At 31.2% G+C, this 24,587-nt stretch overlaps 3 protein-coding genes across 4 annotated transcripts; 2 read left to right on the top strand and 1 right to left on the bottom strand.

Moving 5' to 3' along the window:
- The first annotated feature begins 6,604 nt into the window (after positions 1 to 6,604).
- On the top strand, positions 6,605 to 8,923 carry LOC137820894 (uncharacterized). The gene is made up of 2 exons (XM_068625205.1): positions 6,605 to 7,644; positions 7,953 to 8,923. The coding sequence occupies exons 1-2, from the start codon at positions 7,022 to 7,024 to the stop codon at positions 8,677 to 8,679; spliced, it is 1,350 nt and encodes a 449-aa protein (XP_068481306.1). The 5' UTR covers positions 6,605 to 7,021; the 3' UTR covers positions 8,680 to 8,923.
- An 8,556-nt stretch (positions 8,924 to 17,479) lies between these two features.
- On the top strand, positions 17,480 to 20,694 carry LOC137821493 (ergosterol biosynthetic protein 28). Its single transcript, XM_068626107.1, has 3 exons — positions 17,480 to 17,713; positions 19,769 to 19,975; positions 20,401 to 20,694. The coding sequence occupies exons 1-3, from the start codon at positions 17,599 to 17,601 to the stop codon at positions 20,466 to 20,468; spliced, it is 390 nt and encodes a 129-aa protein (XP_068482208.1). The 5' UTR covers positions 17,480 to 17,598; the 3' UTR covers positions 20,469 to 20,694.
- Positions 20,695 to 22,120: 1,426 nt separating this feature from the next.
- Positions 22,121 to 24,052, bottom strand: LOC137821492 (uncharacterized). Of its 2 annotated transcripts, XM_068626106.1 has the most exons (3): positions 23,865 to 24,052; positions 23,223 to 23,314; positions 22,121 to 23,142 (listed from the first exon to the last, which is right to left on the bottom strand). In XM_068626106.1, exon 3 carries the CDS (start codon positions 23,035 to 23,037, stop codon positions 22,483 to 22,485), a length of 555 nt encoding a protein of 184 aa, XP_068482207.1. In that variant the 5' UTR covers positions 23,038 to 23,142; positions 23,223 to 23,314; positions 23,865 to 24,052; the 3' UTR covers positions 22,121 to 22,482. The 2 variants fall into 2 exon arrangements, with proteins under 2 accessions (XP_068482207.1, XP_068482206.1); XM_068626105.1 differs by having other exon boundaries at positions 22,121 to 23,314; positions 23,865 to 24,006.
- Positions 24,053 to 24,587: the final 535 nt, after the last annotated feature.

The raw sequence follows: 24,587 nt of genomic DNA, 5'->3' as shown, positions 1-24,587 counted from the left end.
TTCACTGAGGAGCGACATCTACTGTTGTGGTGATTGAAGCGGCATCATCTGTGAGGGAGTTAGACGGCGACAAACAACGAAGCCACCGGAAAAACAAAGTCACCGAAAAAGACGTCACACATTATGATTAGTTTTCTCTTTACCTAGGCGTTTCGGATATTTTTAGTCGGAATTGCTTAATGACCTACGGATATGGTTATTCAGACATCATTTTGTTGGTTCCATATTTGTGGTATTCAGAAGATTGATTTTTTTTTACTGTGGATGCTTATGTTCGGAAGTAAGCTTGTTTGCACTGCTTACATTTGGATAAATTTATCTGGAATCCATTTTCCACTTACGGTCATTTACGTTTGGAATTCATCTTTATCTTACGGATATATATGTTCGAAATATTAAATTGAAAATCTTAATTTTTTACACAGATTTCTATCTCTGGAATGAACAACAATCCCTTTCATACTTGTGCATCTGGAGGCCAATATCCAATTTTCACCATTTTTCTTAATAAAGAATACAAGGGCAAAATGGAATTTTAAAATTTTTGTCGGGTGCCAGTCAAAATTGATTGGGTGTAGGAAACAATTGCCTATCTTAATTTGTTTTGCCTTTATTTTATATCTTTTATGTTTTTAGTTATTATTTTTTTTCTACCATTTTTTTTTATTGTTGCTGTTTTTATTTTCTAGACTTATTTTTTTTTTCATTTTTTGCTTCTCATTTTTAAGCATTAAGTGTAACATTTGCATTAGTTTTTTTTTTAGGATTTTGCATTTAGGATAAACACTTCAATATTACTTGTGTATCCACTATTAATTAATACTAATTGACTTTGATTTTTTTGTAATTATGTCATGTATTTTTTACTTAAAATTAACATGATTACATCATCAATAATAATAAAAATAAATAGTAATTTATGTTTATAGATTCAACTTTTATGTTGTTGCAGGGTTTAATTTTTTATTTTCTTCATTCTTAAAAAAAATAATTTTAAACTAAACATTTTAATTTTTTTTAGTTTATTTTATAAAAACTCATTTCTTTATTCAATAATTATATTTCTAACTATTTTAAACATTAAAAATGTTTATTTTTTAATGCATTCAAAATTAAAATTATCAAAAAATAAATAAATTATTATTTATTTATTTATTTTTGAAATGATGCTAGATAGGGAAATAAAAAATAAAAGGGTGCTAGATAGGGAAATAAAAACAAAAGAGTGCTAGATAGGGAAATAAAAACAAAAGGGTGTTAATTAGGGAAATAAAAGTCTAAAGGGTGCTAGATAGGAAATTTACCTCATATTAAATGTGAAGATATTTTTTTATTATTTTTTGTGCAACTTTTGTATTCAAAAGTGTTATTTATTTACATTTATAAAATTCAAAATTTTATTTTAGATTTAAAATATGTTTATGAATATGTAATCCGGATATATAAAAAATTTATAAATTATGTAATAATATAAAAAAATATTTTTTATAAGTGTCAACTATCTAACCTCTAGAACGGTAATAATGAATTAAATTTGTTTACTTACAGTGATAAAATGGAAAAATGATTTCCAGTTTTTAACTTTAATATTAATGTGGTCTCTCTGAAATTATAAACGAACAATCAATTTAATCATTTCTAATTAGCTGACACTATTAAATATTGCCAAAAGGTGCTGAAATAAAAACCACATTTTACTTTCTCTTATAAAATTTTAATTATAAAATTTTTTGAACAAACTTTTTCAACTAAACATTTATAGAAGAGGAAAATAAAATAAAGAATATTTCTCGCAAACCAAAATACATGTATGTTACTGAAGCAATTTCCATCTTCGTATTTTTTTAACATATTAGATAATCCCAATTAATAACAAGTACAATAAATTAATTGAAAATTTTTAATTTTTTAATTTTATATTTTAAATATGTTAGTACACAAATTATTTTATAATTTCAAATAAAAAATTAAAATAAATTAAATAAAGGAGTAACAATAAAAAAAAAACACATTGGTGATGGTGAGTTTCAGGTTGTATAAAGATATTTCTTTACAAAAACAAAGAAGATAAATTAGGTTAAAAATGTACAAACTAATCCAAAAAATGCTATTAAACTAAAACAAAGCAAAAAAAATCTCAATGGTACCTTTATCAAAGAGCAAATGGTGCAATAAGATAACTCTTTTAAAATGGACATCCTAAGAAAGAAATAATGGCAAAATAAGGAAGATAACATGATTACAAAAAATATAAGCAATAATGATGTTTTGATGATGTTGAAGTCACTGAATATAATTATCTCTTTGCTACAACCTTCTCTCTAGTCTAGCACCAAATAGATCTAAATCAGTGTTTCCATTTGCAGTAAAAATAAAAAACTTAGTCAACCATAAGTAATATACAATGAGATTAATCACATGCACAAGAACGGTGTTAAAAACATTAAAAAAAATACTTCAAATTTATAAAAAAAAAATCAAAATCATATAAACTTCTTCAATTTTAAAATTAAAAGAACATAATAATTTTTAAAATTCCATAAATTTATTGAATTTTTTTTTCTCAAATACAACATATCCATTTAATTTTACCTTAATGTCGGAGATCTCCTCGACTAGAGATAAAAATATTTCATTGCATATAAATTGGTGCAAATCTCCCATGACCCGTTAGGCTTAAAGTCCATTTTGTAATATAGTATCAGAGACATTTAAAGCATATCCTAGCGAATGTTTATTGGCTTTATCAGACCACCCGCTATCGGGCCGTTATCGATCACCCATAATATGTAATCTCACGCACTTGTTGTCATGATTGGCGTGAGGGGTGTGTTGGAGATCTCACGTCGACTAGAAATGAGAATATTTCGTTGTATACAAGTGAGTTTAAACCGGCTCATGGGGTTGAATTAAGCTTAAAGTTCATTTTGTAATACTTAATAAATCACAAATAAAATTGTATTGATGGGTTAAAAACATTTTCTTGCAATACTTTAATTTGTTTTTGTTATTTTTTTTAATCTTGTATATTTTTTATAAGAACATATTAGATATACTGAATGAATTTGTAGATAGAGTAAACAAAGATTAATCTCGGTTCTCTGTTAACTCACTGGCTTAGCTGTTATCAACAATGTTTAGAAGGAGTGCAAACAAAATCCAGTTAACAGGGAACATGGCGACACAAACACGAAGACGCTCCTTTATTACCACTCAAACCCTAATTTGGACTTTGTGCCAATAATACCGTATATACTTCTAGATCTTTCCTTTGCCTAGTGGAAACAAGCATTCGGCTGAATAATATTTCAAATTTTTATTGTCTCTTGCAACACGGACGAGTTTTACTGACGCAATGCTGAATGTGAAATTTCAGTAATTTAATATCATATCCTACTTGTGCTAACTATTTGTTGTCACGTCATTTTTCATTCATCAAGGTTAAAACATTTAAATTTACCTTAACCAGTCCTCAAACAATGGTAATATTTAAGAAACATCTACCCTAATGGGAATTCTTCACTTTCAAGATATTTAGATTAATATAAATGTCGATTATTAAGGACATTGATTAAAGATTGAATTGACAATTAAAAGTCTGTATTCAAATATTTATTTATTTACAAATAAATATATTTCATTATCATATGTTTAAAAGTTTATAAATCTATTAATATAAAAAAGTACATTTTTAATATTTATTATTGTTATTATTACTAATTGAAGTTCTTAATGACTTGTAAGAAGTTTTTTTACATGTCTTTTATTCCATTTTTTTGGTAATTAATTAGTATCTATTATTAAAGATACACAAACTTAGAGAATGGGCTTAAATGTTTTTCATATCTTGTCTACAGAAACATTATTTCTTTCTAGTAAGAATATTTAATGCTTACTATGAGCTACAGGTAAAACTTTATCTTAGATCACTCATGTTATGACTTTTATTAGAAGTTAAACTATTATTTTGTCCTCTTCAAATATTCAAATTCAATATAGAAAATGAAACAATATTAGTTGCTATTCAAAGATTCTCAACCAATGTTGTATTTTAAATGATAAATATTTATTATCAGAGTTATTTGAAGATATTACAAAAGATAAAGATTTTAAAGGTTTTAAAGAAAGTTTAATTGTTCAAATGCAACGAACTAGGAGTCATGTTCATGGCATTTAACGTACAACTCTCAAAGCAAAGACAAATGAAAAGAACATTGAGTTCCTCTTGTGAAATAACTGTATAAAAATTTAACAATAATTTTTTCTTCATTCATGGGAGATTTCATGTACACCTTCTCTTTGACAACACATGCCTAAGTGTGATACACTCTATCATGTCAATAGCACACATGCACAAGAGTGAACTCTTAAACAAAATCTTTTGATATGTACTTGGAGGCATGCAGTGCAACTTTCATGAGTATATTCAGAAGTATTTAGGATAAAAAAATAAAATAACATCTTTTCTTTACCCTTAACAAAGCTTGGCCCAATTGTTTCATTAGCTTTTTGTTTATAAGGTATTTTCTTGCACCCTTGGGAAGAGTATATAATGGACACCTCCACTTTACAATTATTGATAAGATACATGCATAAAAAAGAAAAATATTACTTATGGATGATATCATTACATATCCAGAGTTATTCAACACCATTTGAATTTATTGGTGTGTTATTCTTGTCTCAATTAAATTTGTAAAGTTAATTTATAAACAATATTTAGAACTGTGTTTACCTCTGAAAGGATTGATTTTGTGTAAGGGAAAATGTAATCAAACTCACGTAAATAAATACAAACACTACATTCTCATTTTCCTATATTGGTATTAGAACACTTTATAACTACTTGAATCATCTTCAGGTGTTAAAATATTGGTCGAATCTCATCCTTCAGTATAATCATTGTTATCAAAAGATACGTGAGTATTTGCATTTGACTTGTCAATGTAGTTTTTATCTTAGTTTTGTGTTTATCAGTGAGACCAAGGTCCATGTATGCATTGTTGACCCCTACATCTTCCACAAAAGCATTAATTGTTGTACATAATCTGGTGCACTCACATCATCTTGGTTTGTCACTTGCACTTCAACAAAACTCATTTCAGTAAATCCTTGCTCACTATGACCCTTCTCTACACTTGCAATTTGCTCACTTCCCATGTGCTTACCTGTCCTTTCCTAACCAACACCCTAGTCTCATTGGAACCCTCTGTAGTAACTTTATTCTCATTGGGGCTCTTCTGAGTAACCATGTCCTCAATGATCCTACTGTGAGAAAATCCCTTCCTTAGTGCCCGTTTCCTATTTGGCCTTATTTGCACTACTCCCATCTTCACAAATCATATTCTAACACACCCTCTCATCATTGATCCTATCCACACTCTCATCTTTAGTATAAATAACCTTTTCAGTTGTGCTTCCATCGTTACTACCACCTTTCTCATTTATATCTTGCATATCAATTAAATAATCCATAACACTCATCCATCTTATAAGCCCTTTGCACATCTTCTGGAAAAGTTAGTGTACCTTTATCATAATTTAGTGGTTTTTATCCACCTTTAGACTATGTTTAAGATATTCATATACCATGTCTCATGTCTTAAATCCAATATTTTTTGTAATGTTAATATATGACATCTCACTCTAGGACCATTGATAGAATTCCATGGAACTCACTTCACCTTCTACATTCTTAAGAGTTGGATTATATTTTTTATAATCATTATTTTTAATGGACTTTACTAACTATAGCTAAGTTGACCTTCAACAAGAACCACTCATGCACAAATAAATATTAAAAAGTCTAAATCAACGACAAAGCATATAAATATAATCAATAGTTGAAACACCCAAATGCGGAAACCTAGTTATAAAACCCTAATTGAAAATATTGAAAGGTGAAAATCTTAATGAAAACTTCCAAATGTGAAATCCGAAAAAAAAAATCCCAAATTGAAACGATATTTGTAGCGACCATTTTAAATAGGTTGAAAAAAACTTCTAATTCTAATGGTGTCAAAACTTTATTTACCATTTTGCAAGTAAAGAAAATGACATGATATGATAAAATAATATTGTGTTGTAAGATTTCAAAAAAACAAAATAACAAAAGTAATAATTACACCAGATATGGTAACATATCAAGGTCATATTTTCCACATAGGTCATGTCATCATATTATTATGAGGCAGTTGATAACCAATTCACATACTGATAAATTATATTTGATTCTTGAATGATACAATCTTTGAAATTTAAAATTTGTTGATAAGATGTGTGGAAATATAAAACCTTTTCCGAATTAAGTTAAGAAAAAAAAGAAAAAAAAGGTGCATTTTTTATATAAAAATAATAAAAGTTATGAAAAAAGGAGGTCGGATATAGGATTCTTTTAAGAGTACCGTGCAGTGTAGGAGCCATAATGTAGAGGAAGTCCACGTGTGGTGTGGCAGGTGCGCCTCAACCTGCTTTACCCCTAGGTAGTAGTAGGCAAGAACAAGAAATAAGAAAGTGAAGGGCAATTGAGGAATTAAAAAGAGTTAAAAATAGATAAAATAAAAAATATTAGTATAATAATGGATAAAACCAATGGGCAGTGACTGGAAACAAGAGGTATGCTGATATCAGAGAGGGTGGAGCCCAGCAAAGTGCAGCGCAGGAGAGAGAGTCACAACAGCAATAGATACCGTCAACATGGGTTCTCCAGCCACTAGAGTCACGACACCCTGTACCCAGCTGTATCCCACCCTCCCTCTTTTTTCTTCTCCCTTTATGTCACCTCCCCTCAACAACAAATTCATTTCACCACACCACACTACACACAAAACTCTTCCACCTTTTCCGTTATTACCCAAAAACATAATACCAACCCTCGCTTCCCTCCATCCCTCATGAACAACACTCTCACTTATCCACCTTCCCCGCCCCTCATCTTTCTTCCACTACCACCACCTTTGCATTAGCATTACCATTACCCTTTTTTCTTTTATCTCTCACCAACCCAATTTCATTTCTCCCCATGGATCCTTGCCCTTTCGTCAGGCTAACCGTCGGCAACCTCGCCCTCAAAATTCCCGTTGCTTCCAAACCCGCGCGCTCCATCGTTCACCCTTCTTCTTCCCCCTGTTTCTGCAAAATCAAGCTCAAGAGCTTCCCTTTACAGTCCGCCGTTGTTCCCTTCATCCCTCCGGAGAAAAACCTCCCCGATTCCCAGGTGCACCCCATCGCCGCAACCTTCCACCTCAGCAAGTGTGATCTCGACAGGCTCGCCGGAAAATCTATCTTCGCTGGGAAGCTCTGCCTCAAAATCTCGATCTATACCGGCCGGAGAGGTACTACCTGCGGCGTCAGCTCCGGGAGACTCCTCGGCAAAGTGTCCGTGCCCTTGGATCTCGCGGGAACGCTAGCGAAGACGACAGTGTTCCACAATGGCTGGATTAGGATAGGGAAAGACGCCAAAGGCTCTTCCGCGCAGTTCCACTTGAATGTGAAAGCCGAACCTGATCCCAGATTCGTCTTCCAGTTCGATGGCGAACCTGAATGTAGTCCCCAAGTTTTCCAGATCCAGGGCAACATCTCACAACCAGTTTTCACCTGCAAGTTCAGTTTCAGAAACACCGGCGACCGAAATAACCGTTCCAGGTTAGTTCTCTTCACTATTATGCCAGTTGATACTGTTAGGTAATTCACCCTATACAGGCAAGGAAAATTGAAATTGAATAGCCAAGCTGAATTGAACATATTGTTACCTTGATAGGAATTTGAATGTGACTGCTTCTGAATTACGCTGAGTTTCGATGGATATGGATAGTTCGTTTTAGGATTGGTTTTGTTTAGGAGTCAATTTTAAGGATTTGGATTTCCAAGAGTGCAACGGTTTCACTAATGTGAGTGTCTGTGAGTGCGGTGTGTTCTGCGTGTTAACCATGCGGTTATTCTGTTTCGTTCAGGTCGTTACAGTCAGAGCCGGGAGGTAGAAGCTGGTTGAGTTCGTTCGGAAGTGAGCGTGAGCGTCCGGGGAAGGAGCGTAAGGGATGGTCCATTATGGTTCACGACCTTTCCGGTTCGCCGGTTGCGGCAGCTTCCATGGTCACGCCTTTTGTCGCTTCGCCCGGTTCAGACCGTGTCAGCTGCTCCAATCCCGGTTCGTGGCTCATTCTTCGTCCTAGCGACGGTACATGGAAGCCCTGGGGGAAGCTTGAGGCGTGGCGCGAGCGCGGCGGTTCCGACGGCCTCGGGTACCGCTTCGAGCTCATACCGGACACCAACGGCGGCATGAGTGCCGCCGGCATAGTGCTTGCAGAGTCCACACTGAGTTCCTACAAAGGAGGAAAGTTTGTCATTGATATGAGTTGTCGTACCGGCGGATCGAACGGCCGAGTTACGCCGGGGAGTGCGACATCGCCGGCGTGCAGCCCGAGGAGCAGCGGGGACTATGGATACGGCCTCTGGCCTTATTGTATGTATAGAGGTTTTGTGATGTCGGCGAGCGTGGAGGGTGAGGGAAAATGCAGCAAGCCTAGGGTGGAGGTTAGCGTGCCGCACGTGAATTGCACGGAGGATGCGGCGGCGTTCGTAGCCCTGGCTGCCGCCGTGGATCTGAGCGTTGATGCCTGCAGGCTTTTCTCTCAACGGCTTAGGAAGGAGCTGTGCCAGGAGGTGGAATTGGTTGGGTGATTCCGGCGTGTTCCTTGTCGTTTGGTGTTTTGCTCCTTTCCTTTTTTAAATTTTTTAGTGGGGTTGTTCATTTTGAGTGAGGCATTTTACTACTAACAAACAATTTACAGGCTGTACAGAAGGATGAGAGTAAGGAAGTATTAGAGTGGGCTCAGTGTGTTCACGTGTGCCTTTTCATTGATTTTCTGTCTTTTTTTTTCAACCATTATGGGAAATCAAGAAAGAGCTTTTTTTTCTTCTTAAATTTAGTTTTTTAGCAGAACTCTCACCTGCTTCACTTGTGTTTATGTGCATCTCTTTTATTACTTTCTGCTATTTTAAGCTTCACTTGTGTTTATGTGCATCTCTTTTATTACTTTCTGCTATTTTAAGCTGTAAATGCTAGTGTCTCTGAAAATCTTGCTTTGGATGGAGAACTTGAAAAGAGTAAACGCCCAAGTCCAATTATAAATTTGTAATTCATAAAATGTAACTGATTGTTTAACTCTGATGTCTGACATGTTATTTTAGGTATTCTGTTATGTTTAACCATATTTCTTATTTTAAAAGTTGAGAAAATCTTATTTATTTTCAACAATGTCTTTGTTTATTATGTTTCCATATAAAAAAAATTAAGTTTGTAAGGATGACCATTTTCGGGTAAAACATAGATTTCGATAACTTCAAAGTTGATTAAAAGTGGTACTTATAAAATTTGTGTAATTTTTATATATTTAGTAACGGTATTCTTATATTGTACCCTCTAAAACATTAATAAAACTAGATTTTAATGTAAATTAAATTTTAAAAAATGCATTGTCAGAGAGCAACCCATATATAGATATATTATTTTATTTTTAATCCTGTTTTATTATTGACTTTTGCACTAATTCTCTAGTAAAAATGGTAAAATTGTATATGGAAAGAGTAATAATAAAAATAAGAAAAAAAAATAATCATTCAAACATATATCTTTTTAAGTGCAAAAAACTTCTTCAGAAATATATTTACTGAATAAAATGGTTACACGGTAGACTATTATTTTTCTTTTGCACGCCAATGCACACCAATTTATGAAATTATATTTTAACTGCTACCTACTTCTTCTATAAAAATAGGTTACTCAAATTCAATTTAGGAAAAAAAGGGAAAGATATAGATAGATAAGTGTGAATAAAAAGAGAAAACATATGGTTAAAGAAAAAACATTGACTTGTTTTTACTTATAATATATGAAATATAAAAGCGAAAAAAAATATTGAGACGGTTTAATTAATGAATAGAGTGGAAAAAAAAAAGTATAAAAATAGATAAAACATTCGGTAGAAATATCTGAAGTGAAGAAAAGTGGTGTGATGTAGAATGAAAGTGGTAATGAATTTGAATTTGCGTTTAATGATGAAGTGTTATAGTTGGAGGCATTGTTTTTGGCGAAATTAAGTAATGTGGATGATAGCTGTAACGCAGGGCGCTGCAGAGCGTGCAGGGTGGAAATTTAGTTAGGGGCGTGCTTTAAGGGAGGTAATAATAATATTAGGCACATAATCATATAACTCCACCAGTTGTGGGATTTGATTTTGGAGGAGTTTATGGTTTTTTTATACCTTCTCTCTTCACTTCCCAACAAACCACGTAAGCATTACGCAGATCATATTCATGCATTTCAAAAATGTGATTCTCCTCCTGCAGCATTGCCACCCAACACAATTAACAAATTCATCATAAGGATTCAAAATAATTAACTGGGAGAGTGAGAGAGGATTGGGCAGAGCAGTGGTAGGGTACAGAGCATAGAGTTTGGTGGTGTACTTGTGTGTGGGTATGGGGTGGTCCAATCCAATCTCCCTTTTTCTCCTCTCTTAGGGGCACCAAACTTTGGGCAAGGGACCAGCATCAGTTTTGAGTAGATATAACCAAAGCTAGAAAGTGTGGAAAAAATGCATTGTTATTAATAAAAGAGAGGGTAGGTTGTGGTGGGTGAGTGCTACTACTTGGTGCTGACACTGTCTGAATAATGAGGTTACAGAGCAGGAATTAACATTTTGTGTGTGTGTGTTTTGGCAGTGCTTGGGTTGGTAATATTATAGGTTAATTAGGTTGAGCGTGGCTATGTTGTTATGTGGTGTGAAGACTTGGAAGCTAAGGCAGGTGTAGGGTGTGGTTTGAGTTATTTTGGTCCCCACAACTGCTCTGTCATATATCATCCTTTTATTGGAAAGTGAAGAGGAATTTGGAGTGATGGTTAAAGAACTTCCTTCACTCAAGACCCACAACAACACTACTACTACTACACTATGTCATGTGCTTCACAATTTCCTATTTCCACTTAATTACACTTCCAATCTCTTTATTGTCATTATTCTCTCATTCTTCACATTTTTCAATTTCAACACTGACATCTTCTTAAACTCTATCCATCAAATTATTAGAGATAATGTTATTCTTACGTTCACCAGGAAAACAAAATTACTTCTGCTATTCTTGCTTTAGGTGGTCTGTTTTGAATTATTAATAATTTTTCACTTTTCTTCATGGTTTTTTATTCCACACTAAAACGGGCAATTTTTACATCTGCCATGTTTCTTGGCCAAAATTCGGCATTTTTAGTGTCACTTTATTTCATGTATACTAACAATGATATAAATCCACATAATTAACCTTGTGGTGTGCTAATTTAACTTCGTACCAACTTATGCATTGAATGAGAGAAGTGGTTAAACTACTTCAACCTTAACATATGTCTCTCGAAGTAGCTTTATAACTAAATTTCATTTATTATTATCCTTATTAATATGAGGTTTAGATAATTCTTTTTTATGATTTTACGAGGATATTTTGTGTGCCACGAATAGTATTGTCTAACAGTTACAAGAGGATGAAGAAGATTCTCTAACACTCAAATCAGTAAGAACATATAAATATAATGTAATAATGAGTTTAGTAAGGATGTTTTAGTTGGATCTACTCCATGAACACATGAAGCTCTATTTATAGGTCTTTATTAATCTGAACTATTGATATCGTCTTCAATAGCTTTCATGATACATAAATATCATAAAATATCAAGAGTTAGTAAATTGTTTGATAATAGGATCAAATGTGACATGATATAATTGTGTAAATTAAAGTCATTGTGTAGAGATAAATCTGCAGGGCATTTAATGAGACTCCCATATATCTTGGTTAATTTTCAGATTTCATGGGAAATAAATGTGGTAACTTGTCCACCAAACATTTCGTTCCGTCATGAACCACGTCCAAATACTGTCTTAAGTTATGACAACTCACAACCTTAGTCTTAAGCTAAAGCGTTAAAAAGACTTAACAATGCATCAACACGAGAAACATATCATATTCCTATACTGTCTTAGACCAAGATAGCGCTCATAACCTCTTAACCTTAAGCCAAAACAACAAAAAGGCTTAACAATACATCAACGCGTGAAACACGTCACACCCAAATACTATCTTCTTAAGCCAGGACCTTTAGATGTCACTTAAAAAGTTAACTTACGTTAAAATGCGTAAATAAAAAATATATTTATTTTTAAATTAAGTAATTTAGATTTTCCTTATACCATACCATAGATGGCAAGCTATGCATGTGAGCTTACACTCCAACAACTAGGGTGGACGAAGTGGGGCTCTTTGATTTGGTCATGAAGGTTTACTTCAAAGGTGTGCACCCTATGTTCTCGAATGGAAGACTTATGTCACAATATTTATCCATTGTTTGCTTCTATGGATGTATTATTCACAGGTAAAGAAGTGATGGGATATCAGCTATTTGGATCTATGGTTGTGTGAGGAAGAGAGGGAGAGGATATACTTGTGAACAGTAAATATCCTCTTCTCTCAAAATGAAGAGATGTAGAGGGAAAGTCATGTCAGCATCCCTTATTTCCAAATTTACCCTTTTAAATGTGTCATAGTGCTTCATTTGAATGTATTAGTATTTAAATTGTTTTATTGTACAATGTTTAATATATATATATATATATGTGTGTGTGTGTGTAATATTTAAAATAAAGAAACAAATCATCATAAATTTTAAGGAAGTTTTAAGTTTGTTTATTATTTTATAAAATATAAATTATGTAAATAATGATAAGCCAGTGTAAAAAAAAACATAGTTAAATAAAATCTTCCATTTATATATTAGTTATTAGAGTAAATCAGGTTATACATATTTTATTAAATGTGGTTAAATTTAGTTTTGTTTAAAGAATATACTATATCTAATTAACATTGAAAATATTACCTGGGTTGGATCATGGGCATCACCAATACTAAAGATTTTTCATTTTATTTTATCCTTATTTTTTATTATAATTTTTTATGAAATCCTTTTCTATGGTTAATTAAGGTATATTTTTGTTGTTGTAGTATTTTTTATATTGCTTTATTGTGAGGTTTTTTAATATTAAAAAATAGTAACTTTCTATTTATATAAAATGTGATTTATTTTCTAATTTTATAGCATATGTTTAATATTTAAATAAATTATTTGAAGTTATGTTTTTATTTAATTTCTTGTTGTGTTTATATTAATATATTTTTATGTATAGTTATTATGTTTATGAGTTATAATTTATTTATTATAATTTTTTATGATTTTTTTTATTGTTAATTACGTTATATTTTTTTTAGTATTTTTTATTTTTCATTACTACAGGATTTTTAATTTTAAAAACAATATTTTTTATTTATATAATATTTGATTTATTTTTCAATTTTATAGCACATGTTTAATATTTTAAAGAAATTATTTGAAGTTTTGTTTTTATTTAATTTATTGAATACATATTTTTTTTCTAATTATAATTTTTATATTATATATATTTATATTTAACATATATTTTTTATTTATAATTTTAAAATTTACAAAATATGTAAAAGTTGTTCATTTTTAAACAAAAACAACTCATTTTATTATTAATTTTTTTAATAGACAAGGGTAAATCTGTAAAGTAATATTTCACACATTTAAAAAAAATTAAAATTCTCTCACAACTATCACATCACTCTCAAACTCCTATAAACTTTTCTGATACATTCACCTTAACATACCCAAATTCAAACACCATCAATTTTTTCACACTTTCCTCACACATCCTCTTCCTAATCCAAACAAAGCCTTAAAGTCCATGGGTTCAGTTAGATCACATAGTACATCGGAATTGGAATCAAACCAATTTATCAAGTGCCACGGGCGATTCTCAAAGACAAAGAGGACCTCACCCAAATGCATCGCAGAGGAGAGAAGTTGCACAAATTTCTAAATAAAATAAAAATATTTTTAAAACCAAATCGTTTCATTTACTTTATTAAGAAAGAAAAAAAAATTAAATAGTATTATCAAAACAAGACATGTATTTTAATGGATAAATAGTGTTTTTGAAAACCGACTTCTTATTTTAAATTTGTGTTCACTAACATATTTCTGTAATTTTTTTAAAGAACAGTTTATTTTAGTAAATTTTTTTAAAAAAATACTCTACTTTAATTAAAAACCCATATAAGGACACCATACAAAGTCAAGAGAAAGTAAGAAATCCAATATTTTCTACATGAAATTAATTAGTGTCATCGTCGTCACTATTACCAACAAACCCACCCCCCACCCCTAATCGAAGCAAGTGCAAGAACATGTAGTATAATGTGTGTTTTTAGGTGAAAAAAATAATTTGGTAATTGTTCATATTCTAAATATGATTGATTTAGCGCGTAGTTAAAAAACCAATTATTTTAAATAATTTTTTGAGACTCTAAAAAAAAAAGTGTAGAATATACCTTAAAACTGTGAAAGTTTGATTTTTTTTTTCAATGTTTTGTTTTCTAACACAGTTGGAGATCCCACATCGATTAAAGATGAAAAAAATTTATTGTATATAAGTGGGTGCAAACCTCATCTCATGAGTCGATTTTATAGGGTTGAGTTAAGCTTAAAGTTCACTTCATAATATGGTATCAGAGTCATTTCGAACCTATTCTAGCGAGTGTTTCTTAGGCTTATCAAATCACTTGCTATCGGACCGTTATCGGATTTATATATTATATAATTATGAATTATATAAATTGACAATAAAAATTTACGTGCATAAGTATGTTTTAATTGTTTTTTAGGAGAAATATGTTTTCCCATGACGGTTTTAAAAATATTTGTTCCTTATTTTTATAATCATAATAAAAAGTTATATAATAAGTTTGAGATTTTAGAAAATTAATGTATTTCTCTTTTTTAAAATTGTGTTAAAACCGTATTAAAATAGTCAGAAATACAATAAATATTTTTTGAATTAGACACTTCACCGACGTGTCTTACGAGTTTCGTACAAATATCGATGTTCTGTGTCCGACACGAACACGTCATTTAAAAGAAGTGTCTCTCATATATGACTTTTAACATATTCTCTTCATAAACATTTATTTTAGAACTAAATATTTATAAAATAGAATAGATTTAATAGTTCTAACAAATTTTAAATTTTAATATCATATTAAAAAATAAATTTAAGTTGAACTTATATTAAAAAAAATAGTTTGTAAAATGAAGTTTATTTATATTTGTATACTTATTGATTTTATCTCTAATTAATATAAGATTTCCAACCAATTTTATTAATAAAATACAATTTTTTTTTCTAAACAATGTATTTTGCAGAGATTTCCATAAAAGTTCACCAAATGCATCTTAAAAGTGTTGGAGAAAAAATTGAGAAAAATCTCTTATGGGATAAAGTTAGACATTTCAATAAGATGTTAAAATTTTGAGATTAATATAATACATTTGTTTGTTAAAAGATTAATATAATAGTGAATTCAGTGGGATACCACTAATAAAATTACTCTCTCGAAAGGAATTTTATACGTTACAAGAAGCTTCTTGCCAAGAGTTATAATCCACTATACTCATTCAATTTGTAATTAATATTAGCATTAATGAGACATTTTTTTCTTTTTCAATTTGTGATTTTTTTCGTTATTTCGCTGTGATAGATGACTCATGAGTGGGATCTAACAAATGTATTATTATTATTAGTATTATTATTATCATTATTATTTTCACTTGACCATGTCATTATTAAAACATAATTTAAAAAATATCAAATTGTGGATAAGGATGACCTTTCTTCAAGTCGTGGTCATGGTTGTAACTGTACCCAGCTCACAAACTCAGAATGTTCCAATAAATTCAAGTTTGTGAAAGCATCTGATAAATTTCCATAAAAAGAAAAACAAGAAAATGTGCTTTTGTGGATAAGTTCTTCTACAATTATTTATGCCAAACAAAACAAAAAGAAGTCATGATATATAAATCGTGATTAATTGGAACAACTAGCGTTGGATATTCATAAGAAGAATCTACAGTTTCCTTTTACTTCTGCACAGATTACAATTCTTTTAAAAATACTTTTGAAATTATTTTATTTTATTTTTATTGTTGGAGATCTCACGTCGACTAGAGATGAGAACATTTTATTGTATATAAGTGAGTGCAAACTTCAACCTCATGATTCGATTTTATGAAATTGAGTTAGGTTTAAAGTCCACTTAATAATATAGTATCAGAATACCAAATTTTATTTGAATGTCGAAAAATCTTTTATAACTAAAGGAAGAGATTCAATTATTCAACCGATTGATACTACCATTTGAATCCCTCACACTAACAATTTTTTTTCTTTTATACATAATAATAAAATCATATTATGAGTTAAATGATATGTATCAATTAGAAAAGAAATTTTTTTGTTAAACTATTGTCATATCTAATTGTTAAACTAAACTTTTATTCTATTAATACCAAATGGTATACATAATTAATTATTTACTTAAACTTAATAGATTTCTTGTATTTAATATATATTTTTGAATAATTAATAACATCACTTTTACTCGTAAATATCGTAACAGATTGCTACATTAATTATATTCATAGTTATACTGATATACACTACATGGTTTTTTTTTTTTATCTAAAAATATTGTAACTTTATTGCTATTAACATCCGAAATCTCTAATAGACTTTAATATAATATAACTTTATAAGACTGGTTTATATGCTATAAAATATTTTTATTTTGGTTAATTATTTTAGTCAATGTAAATTTTTCAATATTAATTATGGATAAATCCAAATTAAGTAAGCATAATTATAATTAAGATAAGATATTTCTTAATTTTGTTTTTATAATAAATAATATTATCATCAAATCAATACATTTAATTAACTATGATATAATTTCACTACTCCTAGTATATATTTGTTTTTTACTAAGATAAAATAAATATTTTACAACTCAATATATTAGGTAACTAAAATATTACATGTTCTAATAATACTCAACTCAATGAAATTGAAAAAGCTATCCCCATACATCAATGTCACGGGTATCGAACGAGTTAATAAAATAGAAAAATATGTTTTAAGGTTTCATCTTTATATTTTTAAATGAATAAATCAATTCGCAAACTTTATTAAATGCGCGACTTTAGTTTCTCATCATATTTTATAATGATAAAAAATATTTACTTAAATATTTAATTTAGGTATAAAAACTAACATTGGATAAAAAAATTAAAAAATAATTTAACATGTGTTTAAAAAGTAAAAGTAGTATTTTATCAATTTAAAAATGCATGACTTAAATTAAGTTAAACAAATTATAATGACTAAATGAAATTTATTTTCTTAATATAACCATAACCGTCAATGAATAAATTAAATATCGAAATTTTAAATGTCGAAATTTATTACTATGGAAAAGTTTTGGTGCTATTTATTTTTTCCATAAAGAATTCAAATCTTCTTGTTCGCGTAATTACACCACGTATATAGATTGCATTGGGTTTGGGGTTGTTTGAGACGACATCGTTTTAGGAAGGTGAAGTGACGGAAGAGACTGTAGAGACGCAGTGAGAGTTTCGTGTGGAGGATGAAGGCGTTGGGATGGTGGCTGATAGCGGTGGGCACGCTTCGATTGGCTTCGGTGTGGTTCGGTTTCTTCGACATTTGGGCTCTTCAACTCGCCGTCTTCTCCAAAACCACAAGTAACTAACTCTCTTCCCTTTCCTCGTCTTACTCCAACACCACACAAAGTTCCTCTCGCAATTCGTTAAAGAGATTTAGGTAATCGATTCGTTCACTCACATCAATTAGTTGTTGTAGTAGTAAAATAGATCTTCACTCGTTTCAATGGTAGATACTGTCGGTTGAGTGTGTAGTGAGTTCTGCTACTCCATTTGCGTACTCTCTGTTTCAGCGTCTGCAACGGTGCTGGTGTCATTCGATTTAATGAGTCTTCTGAGGGAGACAATCGAAGCGTTAGATCCAATGTTTGGCAATGAGATCTTCTAGATCCCAATGCTCCGGATATTGTTATTCATCTTTTTTAGCTTTCACAAGGAAATGTCGTTGTTCCCCCTTTTGCGTTTCACAAGCTATCAGAATGTTTCCAGATTAGGTTCTACATCGATTGCATTTTCAATTCCGGGAATTCCTTTTTATCCATGATAACTATATGTATGCATCACGCAACCCCTTCAGTTTTTCTTTTGAAAAATATCCAACTCCTTTTTGATAATGCTGGAGGCGTTATTGATTTCTTATATTATAACTTCGCTTGAAGAAATTCCCGTGGTTTAACTGTTGTTTTACGGTGCATTATGCATTTGATTTATACTCTTTTTTTTTTTAAATGTTTACTTTTCCAAAAAGGTTGTTGACAACTAGTTGAGGGCGGTGCAAAGTACATAAAAGTGTGAAAATTGAGTGAGGGGTTCTTAATGAAACATTCTGTTCTTAGTTATAATTTTGATATTTAGTTTTAGTTGGTAAAATTTAGTTGTTATGACCTTGTGACTATATTTTCATCTAATAATTATCTGAAATGTACCAAAAGTATTATATACCATTAAAAAAATTATTTTATTTTTAAAAGTGGCTTATATTATTCTGTATATTTTTATTTGTTTGAATATTGTATGCGCTGTATGCCTTACTAATTTATAAAATATGTTAGACCCTTTATTGTATTTCTTTTAATTGTTGGGTGAAATTTTGGGACGGTAGTCTTAATTTGATTAATTGAAAAACTATGAGAACTAATTATGAATAATTTAAATTAGTAGGACTATAATTGCACACAAAAAATGGGGGAAAATGTTATTAAGCCTTTATAGAGATCTAGAAGCCAAGTCGTATTATATCGATAGAAATGTGGTTTGGCTATGTGGTTAACCAAATAGCAACTAAGTCTTTTTGAGGGAGTGTCCATAAGAAAGAATAGGATGAGTTTAACTTGTCTCATGCCAGCAAACAAGTATGCAAGTTGGATTTTGATTGTACAGCCAAAGGATATTTAACTTCTAGGAAAAAAAGAGTGGAAATATGTTGAGTTTTCTGGATAAATAAATTGGCCCTTGTGTGGATGGTTTTAGAATTTTGGAGGAGATGAATGAAGCAAGTCAATATGATTTTGATTGTTTTAAAATTCTGAGGTAGTTCGTGTGTAGAGATTTAAAATTCTTTGATCCATGAAATACTGTTATCATCTTGTCCACTGCATTTCATTTTCTAGCACAACCTTTTTTAGCTCTGGTTTTAACCAGCCGAAGTCAGCTATTGAACTTCAGGAATCTTGACAATGTGGAATTTGTTCACATGATCTTCCCAAGGCTATTTGATATCCTTTCCTGAAAAATAAGTTGTTCCCAATTTGCTCAATCAAAGTAATTGGATATTTCGAATTTAACGAGTTGGATGGCCATGTAGGATCCACGTTTTATTTACATAAAAAAACTCAAATGATGTAGAAGTAAGTGTGTGTTTGGCATGGCGTTTGGGATCTCATTTTTAAGTTTGGTTGTCTTTACTGTAAGTAATGCCCTCGACTGTCTGAACAGGCTTTATTTTCATCCTTTTGAGATGATATGATACAGCATTTTTGCACATGTGATGAGAATAAATTTTACAACTTATTAACTCAACAACATTCGTATTGTTTGGCCGAGCTTGGTTTAGCTTTATGTGTATTATAATTTTAAAAATAATCATAATGTGAATTTCAAAATTATCAGAATTGACGACTTTATTAATTGTTGTAGTGTCTGAAGTTCATGGGCGCACATTTGGAACTTGGACATTGTTGACCTGCACCCTTTGCTATATTTGCGCATTCAACCTTGAAAATAAGCCTCTCTACCTGGCTACTTTCTTGTCATTCATCTATGCATTGGGTCATTTCTTGACAGAATACCTAATTTATCACACAATGGAGATTAAGAATCTAACTACTGTTGGCATATTTGCAGGTATGGAACTTTTTTTAATCAAATTGACACGGACTACATTATTTTCTTGAATATTAATCAAAATTATATCTTTTTTATTCTATTTTCCTCGCCAATTATTAGTCTATAATCATGCGTGCCATGTTTAATTATAGGTGTCGAGAATTTTTAGGCTTTCTTTTTACATCTTTATCCTTAATTTTTTGCCGTCTTGACTATTTCAGTTTTGTCTTATTGTTGTGTGCATTATTTGCTACTTTCTTTTTGCTCTCCCAAGTCAAAATACTAAAAGTAAGCAAAAGAATCTCGTACCCCATTATATGTCCTCTACTGTGTACCTTTCGGTCCATTATTATGCTGAAACGACCTTGATTTGGCTTATTATTCCTCTTATGTTGGCATTATTTACGGATGAAATACATTTCAATATCTTAGTTTGTTAACAGGAACATCGATAATATGGATGCTATTGCAATGGAATTCTCACTCGAAAGTCCACTTGAAACACTCTTAGCAAGCAAAAAAGAGATGGGGCAAAAGTGCAATATTATAATTGGTGGTATTGGACCGTGTAAGATACAAGAGACACGCAGCTTTAGATATCTCTTCCTTTTAGATTTTATTTATCGACATTTCATGTTGATACGAATAAGTTTGGCCCCCCATTGCGTTTACAAAATCATGGAGGCAGTGCTTACCATGTTAACCTGTTCTTAAAATGCAAATCATTATTGCCCTTACTCTGTTTTGCACTGATTGATTTTTAACAGATGAGAACCCTGTTGTTTAGAATTTTGAAGATGGATTCTGCTAGAGTCCATGTAGTCTGTTTAACGACCTTATATTACTGAAGGTATTGCGTTTGTAATTAGGAGCATGGCAAATTTTTGAACATAACTTCGAGAACTTCATATCTAGATACAAGGCAGTGTAATGTAATTTGCATTCACTCATTCTCAAAGCTCAGACGCACAGAATCTGAAACCGTTTATATATATTTTAAAAACAATAATTCTCAATTGTCGTATCTGAAATGATTTTACCATATTGCATAGAGATTTATTTCATTCTGTCTAGGCTTTGTGAAATCCTACTATGGTTTGAATTCTCTTTAGGAGTTACCGTAAGTAGTAAGTCAGTGTCAGAATTATTGGACGAAACAAAATTACCTTTCATCTACTGCCCGTATATTGAACTTGTGCCCGATTCTTCCAAGCAATGTCAGAAGATATACACGCATAGACATGGTCCAAAGAAGGGAAAAAGATGGAAGACTTAAATGTAAATATTTGTCAATACTTTTTTTAATCATTAAATAATATAAATTATTTTATTAGTTTTATAAAATGTTTTTACACTGTCGAAAAATTTACTATATATAATAAGTAGATGATAATATAAAAATTTTCCTAGTGCTATACGTTAGCAAATCACAGTTACTGATCTCGGTTTCTTTCCATTATTATTATTACTATTCAAATAAATAATGACAAGAAACAGAAATTCTAATTAGTAGATTAATTAATCATAAGCATCTTCAATATATAAGAGAAATATTAGAAATGTATTGTTTTGAATCCCAGTAATGAATATCTCCAAATCACTATGAAGTAAATATGGAGTTTCACTTAATAATGGTTGTTAAAACTGAAGTATCAGCATGTATCACTATCATTTCCTCTCTTGTGATGAAGTAATGCCACAGCTGTGTTACACTGTTACTTTCGAAAGGGAACTTTCACCCATTATTTCTGAATTTATCTAGGACAAAAGTAACAAGCTCTGCCATATCCATATATAAATTCAACACCAAGGAGGAAGGGATTGTGAGCCCACAGCTTTTGTACCCTTAGCCATTTTTGTTGTTATATATCACGAGGGGTTTCAATTTCGATGGAAGTGGACCATCTGATACTACAAATAAAAACATTGGGTCCGAACTGACTTACAAAAATGTCGGCCATTCCTTTTGAAAACCAACCCAAACTAGCTCAAAAATGGAGTAACAAAAACAATATCAGATCAAATCCATATGAAACAACTCTCGTTACTACAACTAATTAAATTCCTTGGCCAGAAGACTTTCTTTTTGTGTGTGGAACATGTAAACTTTGACTTTATGTGGAATGTTTTAACTACAATACTGTCTTGGCACAAGGCATAATATGACTCAAGGCTCACAAGCAGAAGGTATGAATAAATTGTTTTACAATCTGAAAAAGGAAAACAGCTTACAAGATATTATTCTAAAGCAGATACTTGGTTGGTTTTGTAACTCCTCACCATGCACTTTCCTTGCATCTCATGTTTGTTGTGTCTCTGAAAGGGTCTGCTTATTCGGCTCCTTATTCAGTACATTCCTGCTCTTGTTATTGATAACTTGATACAATGCTTTTTCCAAATTCTCCTCTTTGAAATTCCACATTACTTTTATTTTCCCTCTCTTGCACCTGTCCCATTTAAAAGGAAAAAAAAAAAAAAGGTTTCTAACAGCATCCATGTTAAATCGTGCCCTACTATATGGTTGCTCAATCAAAGTAACGAATCTTTGATCCAGCACCAAAATCAAGCACATCATCTATTCCTTTTGTAAGTAAGACATTTGGAAATGAGCCATGTACAATTCTAACATTCTCCACCACTTTAGGACTTGAGTCAGAGGTGTGGCTAATAACTTTGCTTGAGTTCATGATTTCCTTTTTCTGCTTTTTTGTTTCAATCCTTTCTGAATTTCCCACCTCTTCCTCTTCTACTTTTTTCAAACCTCCAAATTCAAATTCAGAACCTAAGCTTTTTGTCATCCTCATGACAACCCTAGATGTACCCTCTTTGTTATGTTTCTCACTTTTTGATTGTGTATCTTTTTCACCTTCCTCATCATCTTCATTCTCTAATAACTGCATATCTTCCATCTGTTTTCCCATGTCTTCACCATCTTCATCTTCATTTTGCTCCTTCCTCTCTTTGTCTTGTTCGTCAATCAGGTCTTCTACTTCCTCAGATTCTTCCTCTTCAATTCTTTCTCCACCATGTCCAACAATGCTATCATCTCTTTCATGTTCGTTTTCTTCTGTATCCTCCATCAATTCCAACAGTTTATCATTTGACCATGGCTCCAATCCTTTTCTTCCAAGATTTTTAGTTTCAGAGCCAGCCTTCAGATTTTCAAATATTTTTGCAGAGGTTTCCTGCTTCTTATCATGTGAGTACTGTTTGAGTTTGTAAAGCAACCACATGCCAACAACAATCAAAGTAAATATTTTAAAACCTTGTTTTGCCTTGAAGCCTTTTGTCCTATGATATCTGTTGGGTAATTGCTTCAACATGATTTACTCATGAAACAACAGGTGTTAGCAGAATCTGTGCAAGGAAGTATTAGTGTGACTAAAAGAGCATTTCACAAAAAAATAAATAAAAAAACCAAAGTCCTCCACAGAGTAAACAGAGTGTGGAAAAATGCATCATAAAGAAATAATATTATGTCATATTGGGGCCAAGTAAAGCAACAAAAGGCAAACTGAATAGTAAGTTTCACTTTTTTGGTTTTTAGGACTCTTATCTTCAAGGATTCAACACTACTCACCAACAATCAAAATCTATTCAATTTGAAATTCCAAAACAAGCATTTTAAAATCCTCTTTTCCTTCTATCATGTTCAACCTCTCTTTCAATTCCATTCTTTTATTTTGCCCCACTCCACTAGTTGTCTCTCTGAATAACTCAGTTTAGTTGCACATTTTGAAAATAGAAATCACACACATCCAAATTCACACTTCCATTCTTTAGCCTCACTTCAAGTAGTGGATTCTGATATAAATCAAATAATGAACAAGTTTGTTCACTATTGATGAAAGTTTTTTCCAATTCAAGTAACAATGAAGCAAGAGAGAAAAGGAGTTAATATACATGCCTTGAGGAAAAGTGAGTGGCAGAAGAGTTGATGTTTGAATTTGAGTGCAAGTTGCAAATAATTAAAGCTTGTAGAAGGTTGTATTAGTAATAAAGCAAATAGAGAAAAGATGATACTAGTGTGAGAGAAGAAGAGAGTGAGAAAAAGGAAGCGTATCCATATCTCTGATACTGTGTTTGGTGAAAGGTTCAGAATGAGAGAGAAAAAGAAAAGAAAATGGTGAACCCTCGTGAATGACATATGGTGGTCACGGGCAAGGCCAGCCATGCGTGACGCACGTGCGTGTCTTAGCTATACACAGCACAGCGACATCCTTTGTCAGGTAAGGGTATTTATGGTTGATAAAATAAGGGTATACCCTATTATTACTCTTTCTACTTCTACACTTTATTTTAGGTTCTCAATTTCACTTTTTTTTTTTTATAATAAAGTCACTCTTGTTAGTCCAATTGTAAATTATCTTATAAAATATTAAAAATTATTTTTTTGAGAAAAGATTATTTTATTAAATTATATTATCAGTCAATTATAAAGTGTTTTGTAAACTATAAACAATACTTTATCTAATATAAAAATAAATTATAAATTATAAATTATAAATATATAATTAAATTTATTAACTTATTATTGTATTTAAATATAGAATAATGAAAAGTTTGGAAGTGTATGCATGGTTGTTATGATGCATGCATACCCTTGACTATCTATCACATAAATTTCAAA

The sequence above is a fragment of the Phaseolus vulgaris genome, chromosome 9 (genome assembly GCF_000499845.2).
Source record: "Phaseolus vulgaris cultivar G19833 chromosome 9, P. vulgaris v2.0, whole genome shotgun sequence".
In the NCBI taxonomy this organism is placed as follows: Eukaryota; Viridiplantae; Streptophyta; class Magnoliopsida; order Fabales; family Fabaceae; genus Phaseolus; species Phaseolus vulgaris.
Note: the sequence above shows the minus strand (reverse complement) of the source record. Positions and strands in the feature narration are given on the sequence as shown.